This window comes from Epinephelus fuscoguttatus, linkage group LG17 (genome assembly GCF_011397635.1).
Source record: "Epinephelus fuscoguttatus linkage group LG17, E.fuscoguttatus.final_Chr_v1".
NCBI lineage: Eukaryota > Metazoa > Chordata > Actinopteri > Perciformes > Serranidae > Epinephelus > Epinephelus fuscoguttatus.
The window spans coordinates 28464052-28480123 of record NC_064768.1 but is presented as its reverse complement, the minus strand read 5'-3'; the positions used below and the strand labels follow the sequence as shown (position 1 = coordinate 28480123).

Below are 16072 nucleotides of genomic sequence, written 5' to 3'. Positions count from 1 at the left end.
AACAGTGTGCACACAGAAGCACCGCATCTGATACTGTACACTGCAGACGGGATAACGGAGTGAATGGGTCCGCACTGATCCGACTGAGGCAGCCCATTATGCAATATTAAAAAGGGAGGGCGATTGAGGGAGACAGCTGGAACAGGATATAAATGAAAGACAGAGCACGTGGGAGGAGACGACAGAACCTGCTGAAATGATCAGTTGAATCTAAACGATTTGAGTTTTTGTCTCCTCTGACAGCATCTCCCTGTGCACTCGGGGAACACGCAGGAAAATGATAATTGCCTGCCTAATTGATGGTGTTACTTCTGAGGGAAGACTTGATATTTTAAATGCATCGATGTTTTCTTAATAGACTTATTTAACGGGGGTGTCAGCACCGGGGCCACGCCAAATTAAGTGCCTCTTAATAAGACTAAAACAAGGGAAAACACGCACATCACTGATGGACAAATGCTTTTGTTAAACCAATGGATCACACAGTTTATTCTTTTAACTTTGTCGAGCTAAATTGCTGTTTTGTTCACTCTCATTTCCCTGTGTGTGTGTGTGTGTGTGGCTGTGTGTGTGTGACTCCAGACCTGAAGGAGGGCTCTCCCAATTCACCCAGCAAAAAGAAGAGCTACAGAGGAGTCGCCCGAGACAGCCTCAGCTCCACAGAGGGAGAGGTTTGTATCGAAACATACACACCTGCACGTTTTTCTTTTTTTCAGGGACCGACAGATTTATTTTTTTAAGAACATCTGTTGAAGTATCAACCAGATGTGTGTTTTAATTACATTATTCTCAATAGACTATTCTTACACCACAGGGTGTTTTAATTAGTGTGTGTTTTGTGTATATGTGTGTGTGTGTGTGTGTGTGTGTGTGTGTGTGTGTGTGTGTGTGTGCGTGTGTGTGTGTTCATCAGCCCCTTTGTGTGTCTTTAACCCCTGTCCATTCCACTTTATTCCTTTAATGGATTAATTGCTACGTGTTGCTCCGCAGCACTAATTGAGTCTGTGACGCTGTCACAACTTATTGTCTCTCCCAGTGTGATAATAACGGCCGCAGTCTTTTTCTGGATGAAAGGCTCTCGTCTGACTAATGCTGTCACTTAACTCAGCCAGAGCAGCAATGAGTTCAGATTGGATAAACAACTTTGAGAACTGGATCAGAATTGGCAGGAACACAGTAACCAGACACCCTCTCCTTCATTTGCTTCATCTCTCTTCTTTTTCTTTTTCTGTCCCTTTACGTCTGTCTTCAGGTCTCAGAGGGACACGGCAGTCCGGCACACAGTCGATCCAGTTCAATTCGTAGTGCCACCTCTTGTGACGGAGGAGCCGCGGTCCTCAGGGCCCCTGGCAGCGCGGAAAGCTCCCCCAGACGAACACTGCAGTCGCCTTTCACCACTGGTTAGTACTCATGCAGCTTCGCTACATCTAATAATGAAGCATCAAATGGTTACCAATATATCTGTAACTATGTTGACTCATCACTTGAAGTGGGAGTAATAAGTGCGGGGTATTTGTGATCACAGGCTCTCAGTCTCCTGCAAAGTCGAGCCCTTCTCACAGTGTGGAGGAACACAGACAGGCTCTGGATCCAGGGTAAGATGACAAATAGTGGAGTGCCATGTTTTTGTGCCATGTTTCGAAAAGCTTGGGATAAGATCATTCCTGTACAAACACTGCTTAAATAATTGTACTTATCAAGAAGCCTTACAGTGTTCATTTGGGGTATTTTCATATAAGACAACATATGGGAAAACTGCAGTTATTTTATTTCTTTTTTCTTTTTTTTTTTACTTTACTTTTTTGATACTTTGCCTCATGGTGACCCATCTGCTTCTGGCTACCTGATGCTGGCGCTGCATGCGCATTAAAATCATGACGGAAAGAAAGAAGTAATTTTCCTCAGTGAAAATGAAGTCTGCTCAAATAACCAGAAACAGTCGTTGATGCTCATGATGGAGCCAGAAAACAAATGCACACAGGCTGAAGCCGCCCTCTCGTGTGGATTGATAATGCCTGGTCACACAATGCCTCCGTAACAGCTGTACTGTATTTTGAAACAGTCAATAAAATTCAGTAAATAGCGAAGCTGTCCATTTCATTACTTTATATTCATGTAATAAATATGAGAAAGCCGGCGAAAGAAAAAGAACCATTGGCTATACTAGTCATTAGGGATGCAAAATAGTGAATTTATCCGATATCTGATTTGCCAATATGTCACAATTCATTTGACTCATTTCATAACCGAAACTGATATCGATACATCCACTTTATTCATTCATTCATTTTCTGTAACTGCATATCCTGTTAGGGGAGCCTATCCCAGCTGACACTGGGTGAGAGGCAGAGTACACACTGGACAGGTCGCCAGACTATCACAGGGCTGACACATAGAGACAGACAACCATTCACACTCACATTCACACCTACGGACAATTTAGAGTCACCAGTTAACCTGCATGTCTTTGGACTGTGGGAGGAAGCTGGAGAACTCCACACAGAAGGGCTCCCCCACCCTGGGTTCGAACCAGGAACCCTCTTGCTGTGAGGCGCCAATGCTAACCACTGCACCACCATGCTGCCATATCCACTTTATTCCCTATCTAATTTTACTGATCATCAAGTCTCTTCTGAGGACTTTCCATGCATACTCTTATCGTGATGGCCCACTAGCAGATGGAGACATGCTTTTCAGTGAATGTGATATTCATTCATTGTGCAATTTAAGAAAAAACATGTTGGCCGATTCTTTTTAAAGCCAATATTGGCTGATACAGATGATGTGCAAACATTATCATGCATCCCTATTGGTCATCTGCTTATAGTAATCCATTCAAACCTGACAGATGTGATCACTAATATCAGTTTCAACTGTAGTTCAGTTTATCATAATTCCATAGTTAGACAAAGCAAAGCACCAAAAAGATTCTCAGTAGTTCTGTTACAACCTGGATCTGTTCAGTCACATGTGTTTCCTCACTCTACATTTGTTCTGTTCAGGTCCTCCCTCAGGAAAACTAAAGTGACGGACAAAGATCCCAGAGCCTCACCTGGAAACAGGTAAATAACTGTATCAGAGTTCGAGCGTTATTTTCCTGCTGGTTCTAAAACTGTAGAGTGACGCATTGTGAGACCCAGCAGAACATCTGGATGTTTTTAGTTGTAGCTCTCCTCAGTGAGTCCAGGTCCAGAAGCTATTGATGTAGAAGCTGTACAGTAATCGTCACCACTGACCTCTATTGAATTCCCCCCTCCCTTTTATTTCTCTCTCTCAGCTCCACAGAGCCATCAGCAGAGGACGGTCCGGAGAAACTCAAGGCCAAGGTACATGAGGTTTGGCTGCTGTGCATTGGACTAATATTGATTCACTTTACAGATATTTTACAGTGAGGACATTAAAGGACACTGTGTTATGTGACTATAAGTCTAGTCAGTGGGCTTTTTGTCTGACAGATATAGCTTGTTGACATGTTTCCTTATGGTATGGCATTTAGTTTTGATGTTGTGTTATTTTTTACTAAACAGACCTCCCTCACATGGCCCCACTTCTTCTCCTATTCATATTACTTGGTATTGTATTCTTTTGTGTTCTGTTCAATTATACCGTAATCCACAGAAATGGAAATGAGTTAAGAGGTAAACATGGTTTATAATAAGGGGAATCGTTGTACTCCAATCACAGGAATGCTTAATTGCATTGTTAACTGCAAGAAAATCACAAGTATTCCAACATAATCCTGAACATCTCTTATAATCATAACTACGTCTTCAGCGACACTGGAAAGAATGTCCATTTTAGCAATCAAATCATCCGTTTTTAAGTATTAAATTCCAATTTTTGAGCAAATCAGTTTGTCTCATAATGCATCTTCAATCAGCTTCATATCATACTGACACAGTTAAATTAAAGTTGTTAACATGGGCATTCGTTGCAGTGCAGGAACTTGTATAAAAACTGTTTCTAATCCTGTGTAAAATCAGATGTGCTCACCGTAGGATTAAAAAGGAGATTATTTTTGATCCTGCACCAATCCAGTCCTTTTTCTCCCTCCATGCTCTCAGCTTGAGACGAGTGCACATTAGAAGAGAAATCAATGCAGAATGTATTCGCATTAATAGTTATGTGGAGCTTTTAAGTGAGGACGCAGCGCAGAGAGCTGAAAGTCTGAACGTGTAAGATTAGTTTCGCTTTTACCTCAGACGGCACTGAAATTCAAAGAACTGCTTCAAGCTACAGTATACAGCTTAATGTAAGATGAAGCTCTACATTTTTGACTCCTATGTAAATATAATGTAACACTTTGTCTTTGACACTCATTAAATCTGTTAAATACTGTATTTTCCAGGAAGAGAAAAAGAGGCCTTACCGATGCTCTACAAAAACTATTGCTCCAATCATTAGTTTTTCTCCTCCTGATAGTCCATATTTCTCTGCAGCAGCTTGTCTCTGCATGTTTGAGCACAGATCTTAGATCTTAATACCGTCACTCCATAAATGTCCGCGCTCTGGCACACTCACAAGGACAGAGAGAGAGGTTTTTTTTCAAACTGGATAGCATCCAGCTACATCATTTCCCACCACTAATCACATTCACAGTTTGTGCAATAATGGAACATCTTAAAAGTGAGGGATGTGCACAACCCTGACGTCCTGCACTCTAACAGCTTAAATATATTAGTCTAATGTACTTTTTATTGACTGTCAAATATTGGGAAGAAGCACATCAATCATAACAGTGTGTGCTCAGTGGGAAAATCTTCATTCTCTCCGATTCATTCACTCCTCATCCTGTCGTTCTGTTTTAAGAAAAAAAGTAGAGAAGCTCTCCATCTAATCAACTAAATACAGCCTCGGAGCCAGTTGGCTCTCGGCACCAGTCTTATAAGTGTGTTGTTGATTTCTCAGGGACCCACTTTGAACGATGATCTGAGTGCCAGCAGCAGCAGCTCGGTGGAGATCAGCGGCCTGCTGAGTGAAGCCAAGATGTCGGGACGCTCGCACACTCTCGTGCTCTCCTCAGATGAGGTACACATACAAGTTGAACATATTTTCTGACGATGAAATGTATTATCAAACAAATGATATACATGAGATTTGATTTTACCGCAACAGAGGTACAGCCCTTTAAATACAAGAGCATTTTAATCACTCATTAGTTCAATTGTGGCCATAATGCTCTGACCACTGGATCCTAACCTGGGGTCCTGACTCCCATTAGGGGTCGCCAAAGCTTCACAGGAGGTTGTGAGGCCTTTTTGATTTTACAGGGTGTAAGAAAACATTTTATAATACAGTAGGTCTCAGCATTTCATTAATATCTGTGTAGAAAACTGAATGAAATTGTTCTTTTTAAAGTCTAGATCAGTGGTTCCCAACTGGTCCAGCCACAGGGTCCAGATTTCTCCTTAGTCATTAGGTCAAGGTCGACACAGTTAAATACACTCTGCATCATACTTGTGTCTGGCCATGTCGTCAAGCTAGTTTGCTGTCTCTGTCAAGTAGCTGTCCGTTAGTCACTCACTCTACAGCAGGAAAAAGCACTTCAAAATAAAAGCTCTGTGACGTAAATTCACTGTATTTAACAATAAAGTGTGTTTGTGTTTGTGTTTTTTACGAACGTGACACATTCAGAATGGACCCGCGACCCACTTTTGGACCACGATCCGCCAGTTGGGAACCACTAGTTTACATAATTATTCAAGATATAAACTTGCCTTCATTTTTGACCTTAATGGATATAAAGAAAGACAAACATCCTTACAGGAAGAAGCTTCTCTCATACTCCTCTGGCAGAAAACAACAAGCTAAAAATCAATGCACCAGTTTTGGCTCATTGTATTCAAATGCTGATCTTGGCTGCTGTAGTGTAAGCCCTATTGTTTTGTCCCTGTTAACAACCCCGGTCATCTTCTGTTGTTTTCAATGCTGCCACATTCAGAGTCTGGATATGATAGATGACGAGGTGAGACCTGCGTTTTACTGCATGAATGTCTTCATGTGTCTGTCGAGTATCTGTGTTTCATTCCCACACATCATTTATGGTGAAGATTGATTTTCCCACAGAGTAGTATGTGTTGTGACTGTAAACTGTGTAGTCATTGGTTGCAACAGAATATAGGACTATAGTTCTATAGTATAGATTCTAAGTATACTTATCATCATTAAGCCTAAGGATAGGCTTTCAGTGCGTGGTTAAATACTGCATGTAAGAACTGGAAAGTTTTGCATCTAATCTGCTTCTCTCCCTGTTGCACATGGTCAGATCCTGGATGAGGGACAGTTTCCAAAGCAGTGCCAGTGGCAGAACCGCTGCATCACAGAGTGGACCTCCCAGCAAGTGGCCCGCTGGCTCATGGGCCTCAACTTAGAACAATACATCCCAGAATTCACTGCCAAAAACATAGATGGAGAACAGCTGCTGCAGCTGGAGAGTCCTGAGCTCAAGGTAAGTTAAATGTTTTTCATACATATATTGTATTCACATACATATACACTAGATCCCACAGGTATACCAGAACGTATCTCAGCCAGTGAGTATGAGAAATTAGAGTATAGCACTGCCAATCATGTGTTTTGGGTGATTTAGAAACAGTGCTACCATTACAATTTTAATATTAATGGGTGCACAGGTAGACCAAAGAAAGACAGATACTAATGTGCCGTTATTTGTTTCAGGCCCTTGGAGTCACTTCTTCCCAGGATCGTGCCCTGATCAAGAAAAAGATCAAAGATCTTAAAGTTCTGATGGAGAAGGCCAAGAGGAACCGAGAGAAAGTGGAGAAACAGCGCGAGAAGCTACGGAAGAGAGAGCTGGAGCAGCAGCAGAAAGAGGCGCGCAAAGAAAGCGCAGCAGAGTGAAGCGCACCGTTAGATCACCTCCCGCTTTACTGTAGCACCACACCAAGTAGCATCGTGAGGAACAGAACGTCAGCAGGCCCCACAAAAGAACCCTGAGGGACGCCTGCTCAGTAGTTCAATAGTTCTCAGTGGTGGAGCTACACGCCCAACTGTCGGAGATCGTTGAGTGACTTTTTCACCAAGCAAATCAAACCAAAACGAGCAGTTGGGTGATAGGAACCTGCCCCCCACCCCCCACCCCACCCCCGTTCATTTGCCTCATTTTACACCTCATCCTGTTTTTAGCCATTTAAGATTTTACTCAGTTTTATTTATTTTACTGTTTACTGCTGTAAATTAGGATTATTTATTAAAATCCAGAGTAAATCTGTGAAAAGTTCATCTCATCCTCATCCCATATCATCCTCAAAGCCGTCACCCATCACAGCACCTGTAGACATGACGACCATGTACAGTGATAAATACAAATATGTCTTATGTGCCATTTTGATAGACTTATGTACATCCTGTTCAGATACATAGATCAGTGGAATCGCTCTATTGCTTTGATGAAGCACAGACAGGTCAGGCCTGTGTGGTGGAGTGTATGAGGCAGTACTCATCTCCCACCACTGGGTGTCCCCATGCTGCTTACTTTCACTACTGAAGGAGGCGACACTGGAACTCTCCAATAGGAGCTGAAGCAGGAACCAAGTTTCACTGGAAGAAACAAACTCTCTCAGTACTTGCAAGAACACTGGAAGTGCAAACACTGTAAATTGAACCTCGGCACTGGCTCGTCCAATGCTCCTTACAGCATACACGTACCATACTAAAGCAGTTCACAAGGTATGAATGACGACAAGGACATACTGTAACTCATTGGACTGGTTCTAATGGAGACTTCAGGTACAATGTAATCATGAAATTTGTAATTTACCAAACCTGTACTACAAAAACAAACAAAAAAAAAGTCAAAACGAAACTTCCTGCTTATATGCATAATGTTGCTTTGACACCGCTTGTAACCTGCTTTTGACCTCTTTTTATATTCTCTCTCAATAACAAAGTAAAACCCCGCCGCTGCCTTTAGAAATTCTAGAGAAGTAGAATTTTTCTGACCTCTACCCGCTTCTGTGTGAGTGTCAAAACACATACAGTAGAGTAAACATTTCTAATTGTTCTTTAATTTTTTCTTTCATAAAAAAAAATCACAGGTCAGAGTTCACCATGCGAATTACTTTTGGACTCTCTGAATAATATTTAGGAATGCTGCCATATAGACGAGTCATCTCCGTGATCAAGGACAGATGCAGTGAGTCCAGAAATTGTCTTAAAAATGATCGCACCTGATGTTACACTGGAAATTGCACCTCATGGATGCAATGTAGTTATAATTTTCCTATGAAACTGGTTCAGTTAACATTTGATTTACTTGTTAGATAAAAAATATATACCTTTGAAATTATTTTGATGTATGTACTTAATGCAGTTCTTGTTTTAGGATTACGGCGCTCACCGAGAGACATGTTCCCTGTGTTACTTCTTTAGCATTCCCGAGAATCATTCCATAGGTTTACAGCAAATATAGAGACACCAGTGTCACCGTGATAAAAAAAAAAACAAAACACGAAGGCAGCTTTGGTTATGATTCCCTTTTGGTCTCAAGGGCACCGCCTGATGAACTGTTAACAGGTTAAGGAAATGAATAATAGTAGGGGTTACAGATACCTCTGTGCAATGCCACAGTAATACAGGTATCACTGATCTGTTAATGTTATTATTTATTTATTTCTGTATTTAATGAAGCAACTGACTACTGTTTATGATAACTTATACAAAATAAGAGTATTATTAACACCTAACAATGATTTATCCAGAATTGTATGATTACTTCCTATTGCCAAAATATAATTAAACCTGTTCGTTAAAAGTGATTTTAGATTCGAATGGTTGTTATCAAATGAAGGACATAAAGTTTGGAAACGCAAAACGCAGTAATACTCCCCCATCGTGCTTGTGGTTTTTCCTCTAATACAACCATAGTGCTGCTCCAGTGCAACTTCAATAAACTGCTCATGATGTATTCTTATGGAATATTTTGTAACACTTGAACCTTTCTGTGAATACCCCCGCTACCCCCACCTCTGTCAAGTCAGTCCACCCGACTGCACTCTTTTGTATGTATAGTAAAACACTGAGAGCAATACGCTGTAAGAATCCTAAAGAAGCCTTGTTTTCTATCGTGTCAGTGTGTGTGCACAGTTTGTCTGAGGGCTGAGGAGGCTAAAAGGTCACGCCTGAGGCCAAAATGTGATCTTTTCTATGTGCTTGACTGAGCTTGCCTAGGCATGATGGAACCAACATATGGATGAGATCCCTGGTGCTCCTGACAGGGGGTTTGAGTCATGTCTGGAAGGGTTTGTCTTTAATGTTCATAGAGAGCAAAAGATAATCACCACAAACTGCTAGCCATGCTTTCACTCTTTTAAAAAAGCTGTGCTTCCTTCTCCTCCCCTTCTTTTTTTGTCTTAACCTTGCTCTCTTTTTCGCATTCTGAAAAGTTTGAAAGGGCAGCTACCTGTCACACCGAATAAAATGTGCGGTCACTGTCCCTAGTTTGCTTTTGTTTCTTCTTTTTTTCACCATGTGTCTGACTTTCTCTACATAGTGTGAATGGTCATAATTAAAATTACTTATTAATGTTTAAATCACAGGCCATCACAAACACGAGCCTCTTGTCTCTTGAATGTACTCATGGACAAAAGGCTTCTGCTTGTGACGGCATGATTTAAACATTAATGGCATGGTCCTAGGCTAAGCTATATGCCAGGTGAGCTAGCAGTAGATGCATGCTTCCTTATGCGCAGTGATACAGTTAGAGAGTGTAGTTTGGCAGACATCTCTACAATCGATATCTCAAACACTCGGCAACTCACACCAAAATAATCTAGATTGAAAAATAGTGCTACAGGTAAGAAGAAAAATATGTACTGTTTAAGGGTGAATTGTCCCTTTAAGTACGACAGAAATCTGAGTCTCATGCAGTAGGATGGTGTGCAAAATTCATGTTTTGACTGTTTATGATTGTTCCTTTTTCATTCTTCTGTGTAGAATTTATCATAGTGAACCTGATCGTCATGTTAAGATAGAATAGACGAGAACAAGAAGATTTCTCTGCAAAACATGTTCACATGGCCTGTTATCTTAACCATGTGACCCTCCACTGCCTCATGCCTTTCTCCCAGTGGACATCTCAGCAGACTGGCTGACCTGGAGTCAACCACAGTCAGCTGTAGCTCTCCAGCCCCTCCCTCTCTGCTTTCTATTTATATTCAGCCTAATTTCACTCCAGGGCTATTTTTCTCTGTCTGACGACTCCCTCCTGTCACTTGTTGCCCCTCTTCATTTCCGTCTTCCTTCCTCGTGCACCTCCTTTATGTGATGGCAGGGGCTTCTGCAGGCCTTCTGGTGTGGGTATGATTGACACCTTCATTATCACCTTTTGCACATTTCTTTCTAATCTCCTCCACGCCGTGTGGAGAGCAATAACAGCCGTGCCGGCTGGTTTGGCAGTGCCATACGAGGAGCGAAGGCTTACTTTTAGGGAGCTCATGGAGGAGCTGAGCCCCAGACAACTGGCTGAGAAACAGCTGAAGCAAGAGTTTATGGAGGCCCTGCAGGCCAACAATGCCCAGGAGGTCAAACGGATTCTGCACACCAGGAAATTAGATATTGACACTGTGCTGGAGGTGGAGGACCCCAGCATGGTGCTTGCCTCATATAAACAAGGTATGGAGGAAGTAGGATGAGATCCACATTGCACCAGCAGCAACTGTAATGTGTGCCATGCTAGGCTACCAAGAGTTAAGTCCAAGAAAGATGAGTTATTGTGACTCTGAATCGGACAATATCCCTGAAAGATTATATATTTTCAGTAATAAGAGATTGTCAAAGTAGCTCCACAAGGCCTCAAAACAAACTTACATTTTTATCTTACCACAGGTTACTGGCTCCCGGGCTACAAACTGGAGAAGTCCTGGGCGATGGGTATTCATGTATGTGTGATGTACAATGCTGTGGAAACAGCTCTGGTGCTCATTCAGGAAGGTGCAGCCATCAACCGCAAGCCCAACGGGAAGACGCCGCTGCATGTGGCCTGCGAGGTCTCCAACAGCGAGTGTGTCGCCTTGCTTTTGGCTCACAGGGCAAAAGTCAACAGCCTGTCGCTGAGCGGACACACAGCGCTGCACTACTGCATCACCAGGGAGTCTGTGGACTGTGCCAAGCAGCTAATCCTCAAAGGTCAGGAGGGAAGGATGCATGGGTAGATGGATATATTAGTAGAAGGATGAGAGTGCATTCAAAGGCAAGGCAGGGCAAGGTTATTCATGTAACATCATTCAGACAAAAGGGAATTCAAAGTGCTTTACAGGGGCATAAAAATACATTAAACATAAGGCATTAAGAAAACATTAAAGTTGCATTCAAAAGACATTAAAAATGAAGCAAAAACAAGCAAATTAATAGTTAAAAAATAGGGTGGAAATGCATAAAGATACAATGAAAAGAAGTTATGTATGGAGTTTATTGGAAAGCCGCAGTAGCCAATAATGTTTTACATCCCAAAACTACTAAATAACCATTTCTTTTTCCCCCATGGAGGTGCAAACGTCAATGAGCCCAGCAACAACAATGAGGAGGTGACACCTTTACACACAGCAGCCAGATTCGGCGTCCCAGAGCTGGCAGCTCTCTACTTGGCCCACGGAGCATCTGTCAATGCAGTCAACTCTCTCCAGGAGACTGCCCTGATGACTGCGTGCTTCTGGGCTTTTGACGCCAAAGAGCAAACCTACAGCCAAGATCACCATCTTGTCTGTCGTCTCTTGCTGGACCACCATGCAGGTGAGTTGTTTTCTGGACTTCTGTGCGTGTATTCATTTGTTTTCTACAACATTTCACGTCTGTTTTAGACCCCAACCTCCGAGAAGAGGACAATAAAACAGCTCTTCACAAGGCGTCCTGGAACTGCGATCACGTCCTGATGCAGATGCTGCTGGAGGCCGGAGCAGACGCGCGATCTATGGACATCAACGGCTGTGCCCCCATTCAGTATCTCCTCAAAGTGACCGATGTCAGGCCCATGGCCATACCTGAGCTCTGCTATCAGCTGCTGCTCAACTTCAACGCAGCACGGGTCTACCCGCCCCAGTTCCACAAGGTGAGAGGTCAAACTGATGTTATTAGATCATATTTTAAACAGTACCTACAGTATCTGTGGCTGATTACATGTTGATAGGTCTTCTTGTGCTGTGTGTCATGTTGTGTGTTGCTTTGTGCAGGTGTTGCAGACCTGCTGTGACTACCCCAGAGTAGTGGAAGTCATGGTCAACTCTTATGAACGTTTAAAGCCCACAAAGAAGTGGAGAGCTGCCATTCCTGATGACTGCTACCAGGTAGCATGAAGTGTGTGTTCAGTGTAGAACAGAGCAAGTAGTAAGAATGTCACTACTGTCTTTGTTTAAAAGACTCCACAATCTGTTTTTCTTTGCTTCCTCAGCGACATAAAGACTTCTACGACTCCATGTTTGCTGTTTGCTCCAACACTCCTCGCAGCCTGCTTCACCTGACCAGATGTGCCATCAGACTCAGCCTGGCTACATCCTGCCACAGAGGTATAGCGCAGCTGCCTCTGCCATCTCCCATTAAGAAATATTTATTGCTGGAACCTGAGGGGATACTGTACTGATGGAGAGACTTTTTGTTCAGAAAGGGACGATACTCAGCCTGTCGACGTGATGATTGTAATCAAACATTTACTTCCTGTCTGCAGACTGAGGAAAATGAAAATGCTGCTAGTTGGAGCTGGTACTAACCATTGATGTTTAATGATAACTAACGTGTGGCTTTTTTGTTTTTGCCTAACATTCCCAGAGGCCTTTGTCTGGAACATAAGAAATCCCTCTACATGCACATTGTCTTGCTGGAGTTGAACTCTAATCACTTGCTATAAAACTGATTAATGAAGTTGATCTGAAGCTGGACATGACAAAGGATGCCATTCAACTAAGCCCAAATTATGAATGGATTGACCATTCAACCAGAAATATGCAGTAATTTGAGTGACAGGTGAGCAAATAGCAATATGCAAATGAAAACTGCTGTGCAACTTAGTCTAATAATCATTTATAGTGATTAACAAGTGAGATTTTTTTGCCCGCTGGGCCTCACAACCTCTCTTTCTGTAATCCCCGTGTTATTTATGTCTCTCACCTTCCACAGAGGCCTTATTTGTCTCTTTTAAAGTGGCATGAGTGTCAGTAAAGACAATTTATCTTTTACACGTCTATCACAGTGTTGCCTCGTACTTCAGGGAATCCAGATCTACCTGGCAACCTGCCTGAATGCTCCCTGTCCTGCTCACACTCTTGTGATGCCCCACTATTTGCAGAGCAAACACTTGACAAAGCCCTCCACAACAAGTGCTTGTTTTTTTCCAGTGGTCTGCACACAAAGCCGTGTACAGACACCATTTTGTCATCGTCTGGAAATAAAATTAAAACTCCGATCTCCCTCAAAATAGAGGTCACTCTGCAAAACAGTGATGGTAATAATATCCTTGTCAAGATTTATAAGAATATCCAACTTAACTCAAAACCAGATGCTCTCTTTGAGCTGCTTTACAACCTGACTTCAAAGGTAGATTCTCATCTAAAGGAAGACGACTAAACCAACCTTGAAAAGTCTCAGGTAGAATTTAATTGTGACCTGAGCCAATAACCCAGCCACAACCGACGATCCCTGACTTAGTGACATATTTTATGGCTATTTTATATTATATTTCATGCATAACAATATCAGCACAGAACAAGTGATGAACAGTACAATCAACTCAAATATTGAACTCAACAACTGCAGGAAGTTTGCACAGAACAAATGATCTGGAGGAATTTTAGCAAGTTATTGCGTCAAAGATGAGTTTTCCTTATATTTAAGGACTTAATAAGATTCTCTGTCTGTATTATGTACTTTTTTTTTTACATTTTTAACAGTCATACATACTTAACAGGTTTTCACTGCATTCTTTTCTAATGCAGGACAAGACGTTAGCAGAGAGTGAAGGCTCTGTGAACATTGGCTGTGTTCAGGATTCACTGTGCCCTTATTCTGTGAGATTTTTAAAAAATATTATTTTGTATAATAAGCTAAACTTTGAAAAGCTGAGATACAGGTCTACTGTATATATATTTTTTAGAGGCCTCGCAACCCTCTGCAAAGCTTTGGCGACCCCTAGTGGGGGTCTGGACCCCCAGATAGGGAACCTGTGCAAAAGAGGGTAGCACGCAAGACTGAGGCTGTCCTCTGAGCAGAGAGGCACTGCTGAGCTATTGTACAGCGATGTTGTTGAAGGGGAGAAAGAGGAGAAAATGAACAGGCAGTCTCATGAATCATTAAGATGAAGGCTACATTTGGATGGGAGCTTTTTCTTTATCTCCAATCGGTGCACATTGATACAGCTTGGATGGTTTGTCCTGCAATTCTTTGAACCATCCCAGGATCCGTGGGTTAGTGTCATATCTTTTATGCCAAATAATTAGAGGCAACTGGGATCCATAGGTGTACATTTTAGGGGGGATGCAGGGATACATCCCCCTCAGTATTTACAACATGTGCTTTTGTCCCCCACTGCAAACATGGAAGTAGCAGAGGACTTTTATTTTGACAAAATTAAAGAAATTTACACTATAAATCAATGCAGAAAAGGCACACGTTGGTGGAGGAGCCTAAACCCCCGTCTCATATGTGTGTCCTGCAGTGTTTAAGAAAACTACGCCCTTGCCAGGATCAGTGACCTCATTGTCTTACAACAGTAGTTTGTACCTGTGGTGAGCTGTTGGTGTAATCATTAGGAACATTATGGCAGTCCATAGATCATACACATAAACAGGTGAGGCTGAGCAGACATCTCTTGTACAGGAACATTGTCTGGATGACTTCAGGGTCAGACGTTATTCCCTGAGCTCTTAAAATAGACCAGTAAAAGTCAGGCGGAGGGAGATTATATACTTAAATCATGCATTTTAATAACAGGAAGAGGGAAATGGGTTTCGCATTTAACTGAACTTGACCGCTGTAGTGATTCTGACATTGCAGTGATCTTATTTTTTATTCTCTTATCTTTGAAAATGAGCTTGCGTAACGCTGTGTTTGTATTGCCATGCCAATCGTGCCTGAATGAGCAGGAAAACGGAATTAAGAGAGACAAGTAGAGAAAAGTAACAAAACCAGAATAGAGCACGACATGTGGGCACACTAATGAAGGGGCGCAACAGAGCAGCACAGCCAGTTCTCAAACCCCTATTGGCAGCTGGCCATGAAAAAAAGCCACTGGACTGTGTCTGCGATGGTGACAGACAAACAGAGCAAAATTTCCTAAAAACAAGCTGCAGGGGGAGAAGAGGGAGTCAGAGGGAGAAAACAACTTCCAGACATGTTAGAGAGCAGCGGCACATGGGGCTGTGTCCTCAACATACTGATAAGATCTTTCTGGTCTGAACAGAAGCACAAGGTTAAGTTCATAAACGCACCATGAGCTGCACAAGGCACAAGAAATGATGTGTTGAGAAGTGAGATTTTTATTTTCTACATTCACTGGTCCTTTTAGTGGCGAACCACAACTTCAGTACAGTCACACGTGGCTTTTGAGATTAATGTTTATACAGTTTAAAATGCAAATGTGTCTGTTGGTGCACAGACAGTTCACAAATCATGATAAAAGTCTAAAGCTAAAGATTCATATTTTAACCAACAAGAGCAATGCTAAACACTACAAACTGACTGAATTGAGAAGTACAGTGTTTGAACGTTTGGTTTGTAATGAAGACATGGAAAAATGTGAAATTGTTAGATACAGATAAGGCAATATCTGTTAGATCAGCACTAAAGCATTTGACATTTCACAAAGGCCTTTACACCCTCTAAAGTGGGTTATTAAATATACAACACATGCATCATTACAAAACACTTAGCATGATATTATCTAGTGACTGCAGGTCTACAGTTACTCTCAGAGAAACACTGAAAAGTTTCTTGGAAACAGTTTAAAAAGTGTGTATGGTATTTTCACTCCTGCTGCGATCAGCAACAGAGGAGAATTATTATTGTGTAGTACATATTTCACTTGGCAGTTTTACAGTTAAAATATAATTACTCACAGTTCAACCGTACA

The 16072-nt window shown here is 42.0% G+C and overlaps 2 protein-coding genes across 7 annotated transcripts in view; both read left to right on the top strand.

Annotated features, from left to right (window-relative positions):
* ppp1r9a (protein phosphatase 1, regulatory subunit 9A) overlaps positions 1-9440 on the top strand; it is a 69391-nt gene extending 59951 nt beyond the window's left edge. Inside the window, exons 12-21 of one of the 5 annotated variants that reach the window (XM_049603291.1) lie at positions 583-671; positions 1253-1400; positions 1526-1595; positions 3003-3062; positions 3278-3326; positions 3528-3572; positions 4909-5028; positions 5942-5965; positions 6266-6448; positions 6679-9440. In XM_049603291.1, coding sequence (XP_049459248.1) covers positions 583-671; positions 1253-1400; positions 1526-1595; positions 3003-3062; positions 3278-3326; positions 3528-3572; positions 4909-5028; positions 5942-5965; positions 6266-6448; positions 6679-6861 — 971 coding nt within the window. In that variant the 3' untranslated portion in view covers positions 6862-9440. Of the gene's footprint in view, positions 1-582; positions 672-1252; positions 1401-1525; positions 1596-3002; positions 3063-3277; positions 3327-3527; positions 5029-5941; positions 5966-6265; positions 6449-6678 lie in introns of those variants that run through there. The other 4 variants (XM_049603293.1, XM_049603292.1, XM_049603294.1 and 1 more) reach the window with 4 other exon arrangements.
* Positions 9441-10226: 786 nt separating this feature from the next.
* On the top strand, positions 10227-15343 carry asb4 (ankyrin repeat and SOCS box containing 4). Of its 2 annotated transcripts, none has more exons than XM_049603298.1 (6): positions 10227-10632; positions 10846-11145; positions 11506-11748; positions 11817-12064; positions 12186-12299; positions 12404-15343. In XM_049603298.1, the coding sequence occupies exons 1-6, from the start codon at positions 10320-10322 to the stop codon at positions 12590-12592; spliced, it is 1407 nt and encodes a 468-aa protein (XP_049459255.1). In that variant the 5' UTR covers positions 10227-10319; the 3' UTR covers positions 12593-15343. The 2 variants fall into 2 exon arrangements, with proteins under 2 accessions (XP_049459255.1, XP_049459256.1); XM_049603299.1 differs by having other exon boundaries at positions 12372-15343.
* The last annotated feature ends 729 nt before the right edge of the window (positions 15344-16072 follow it).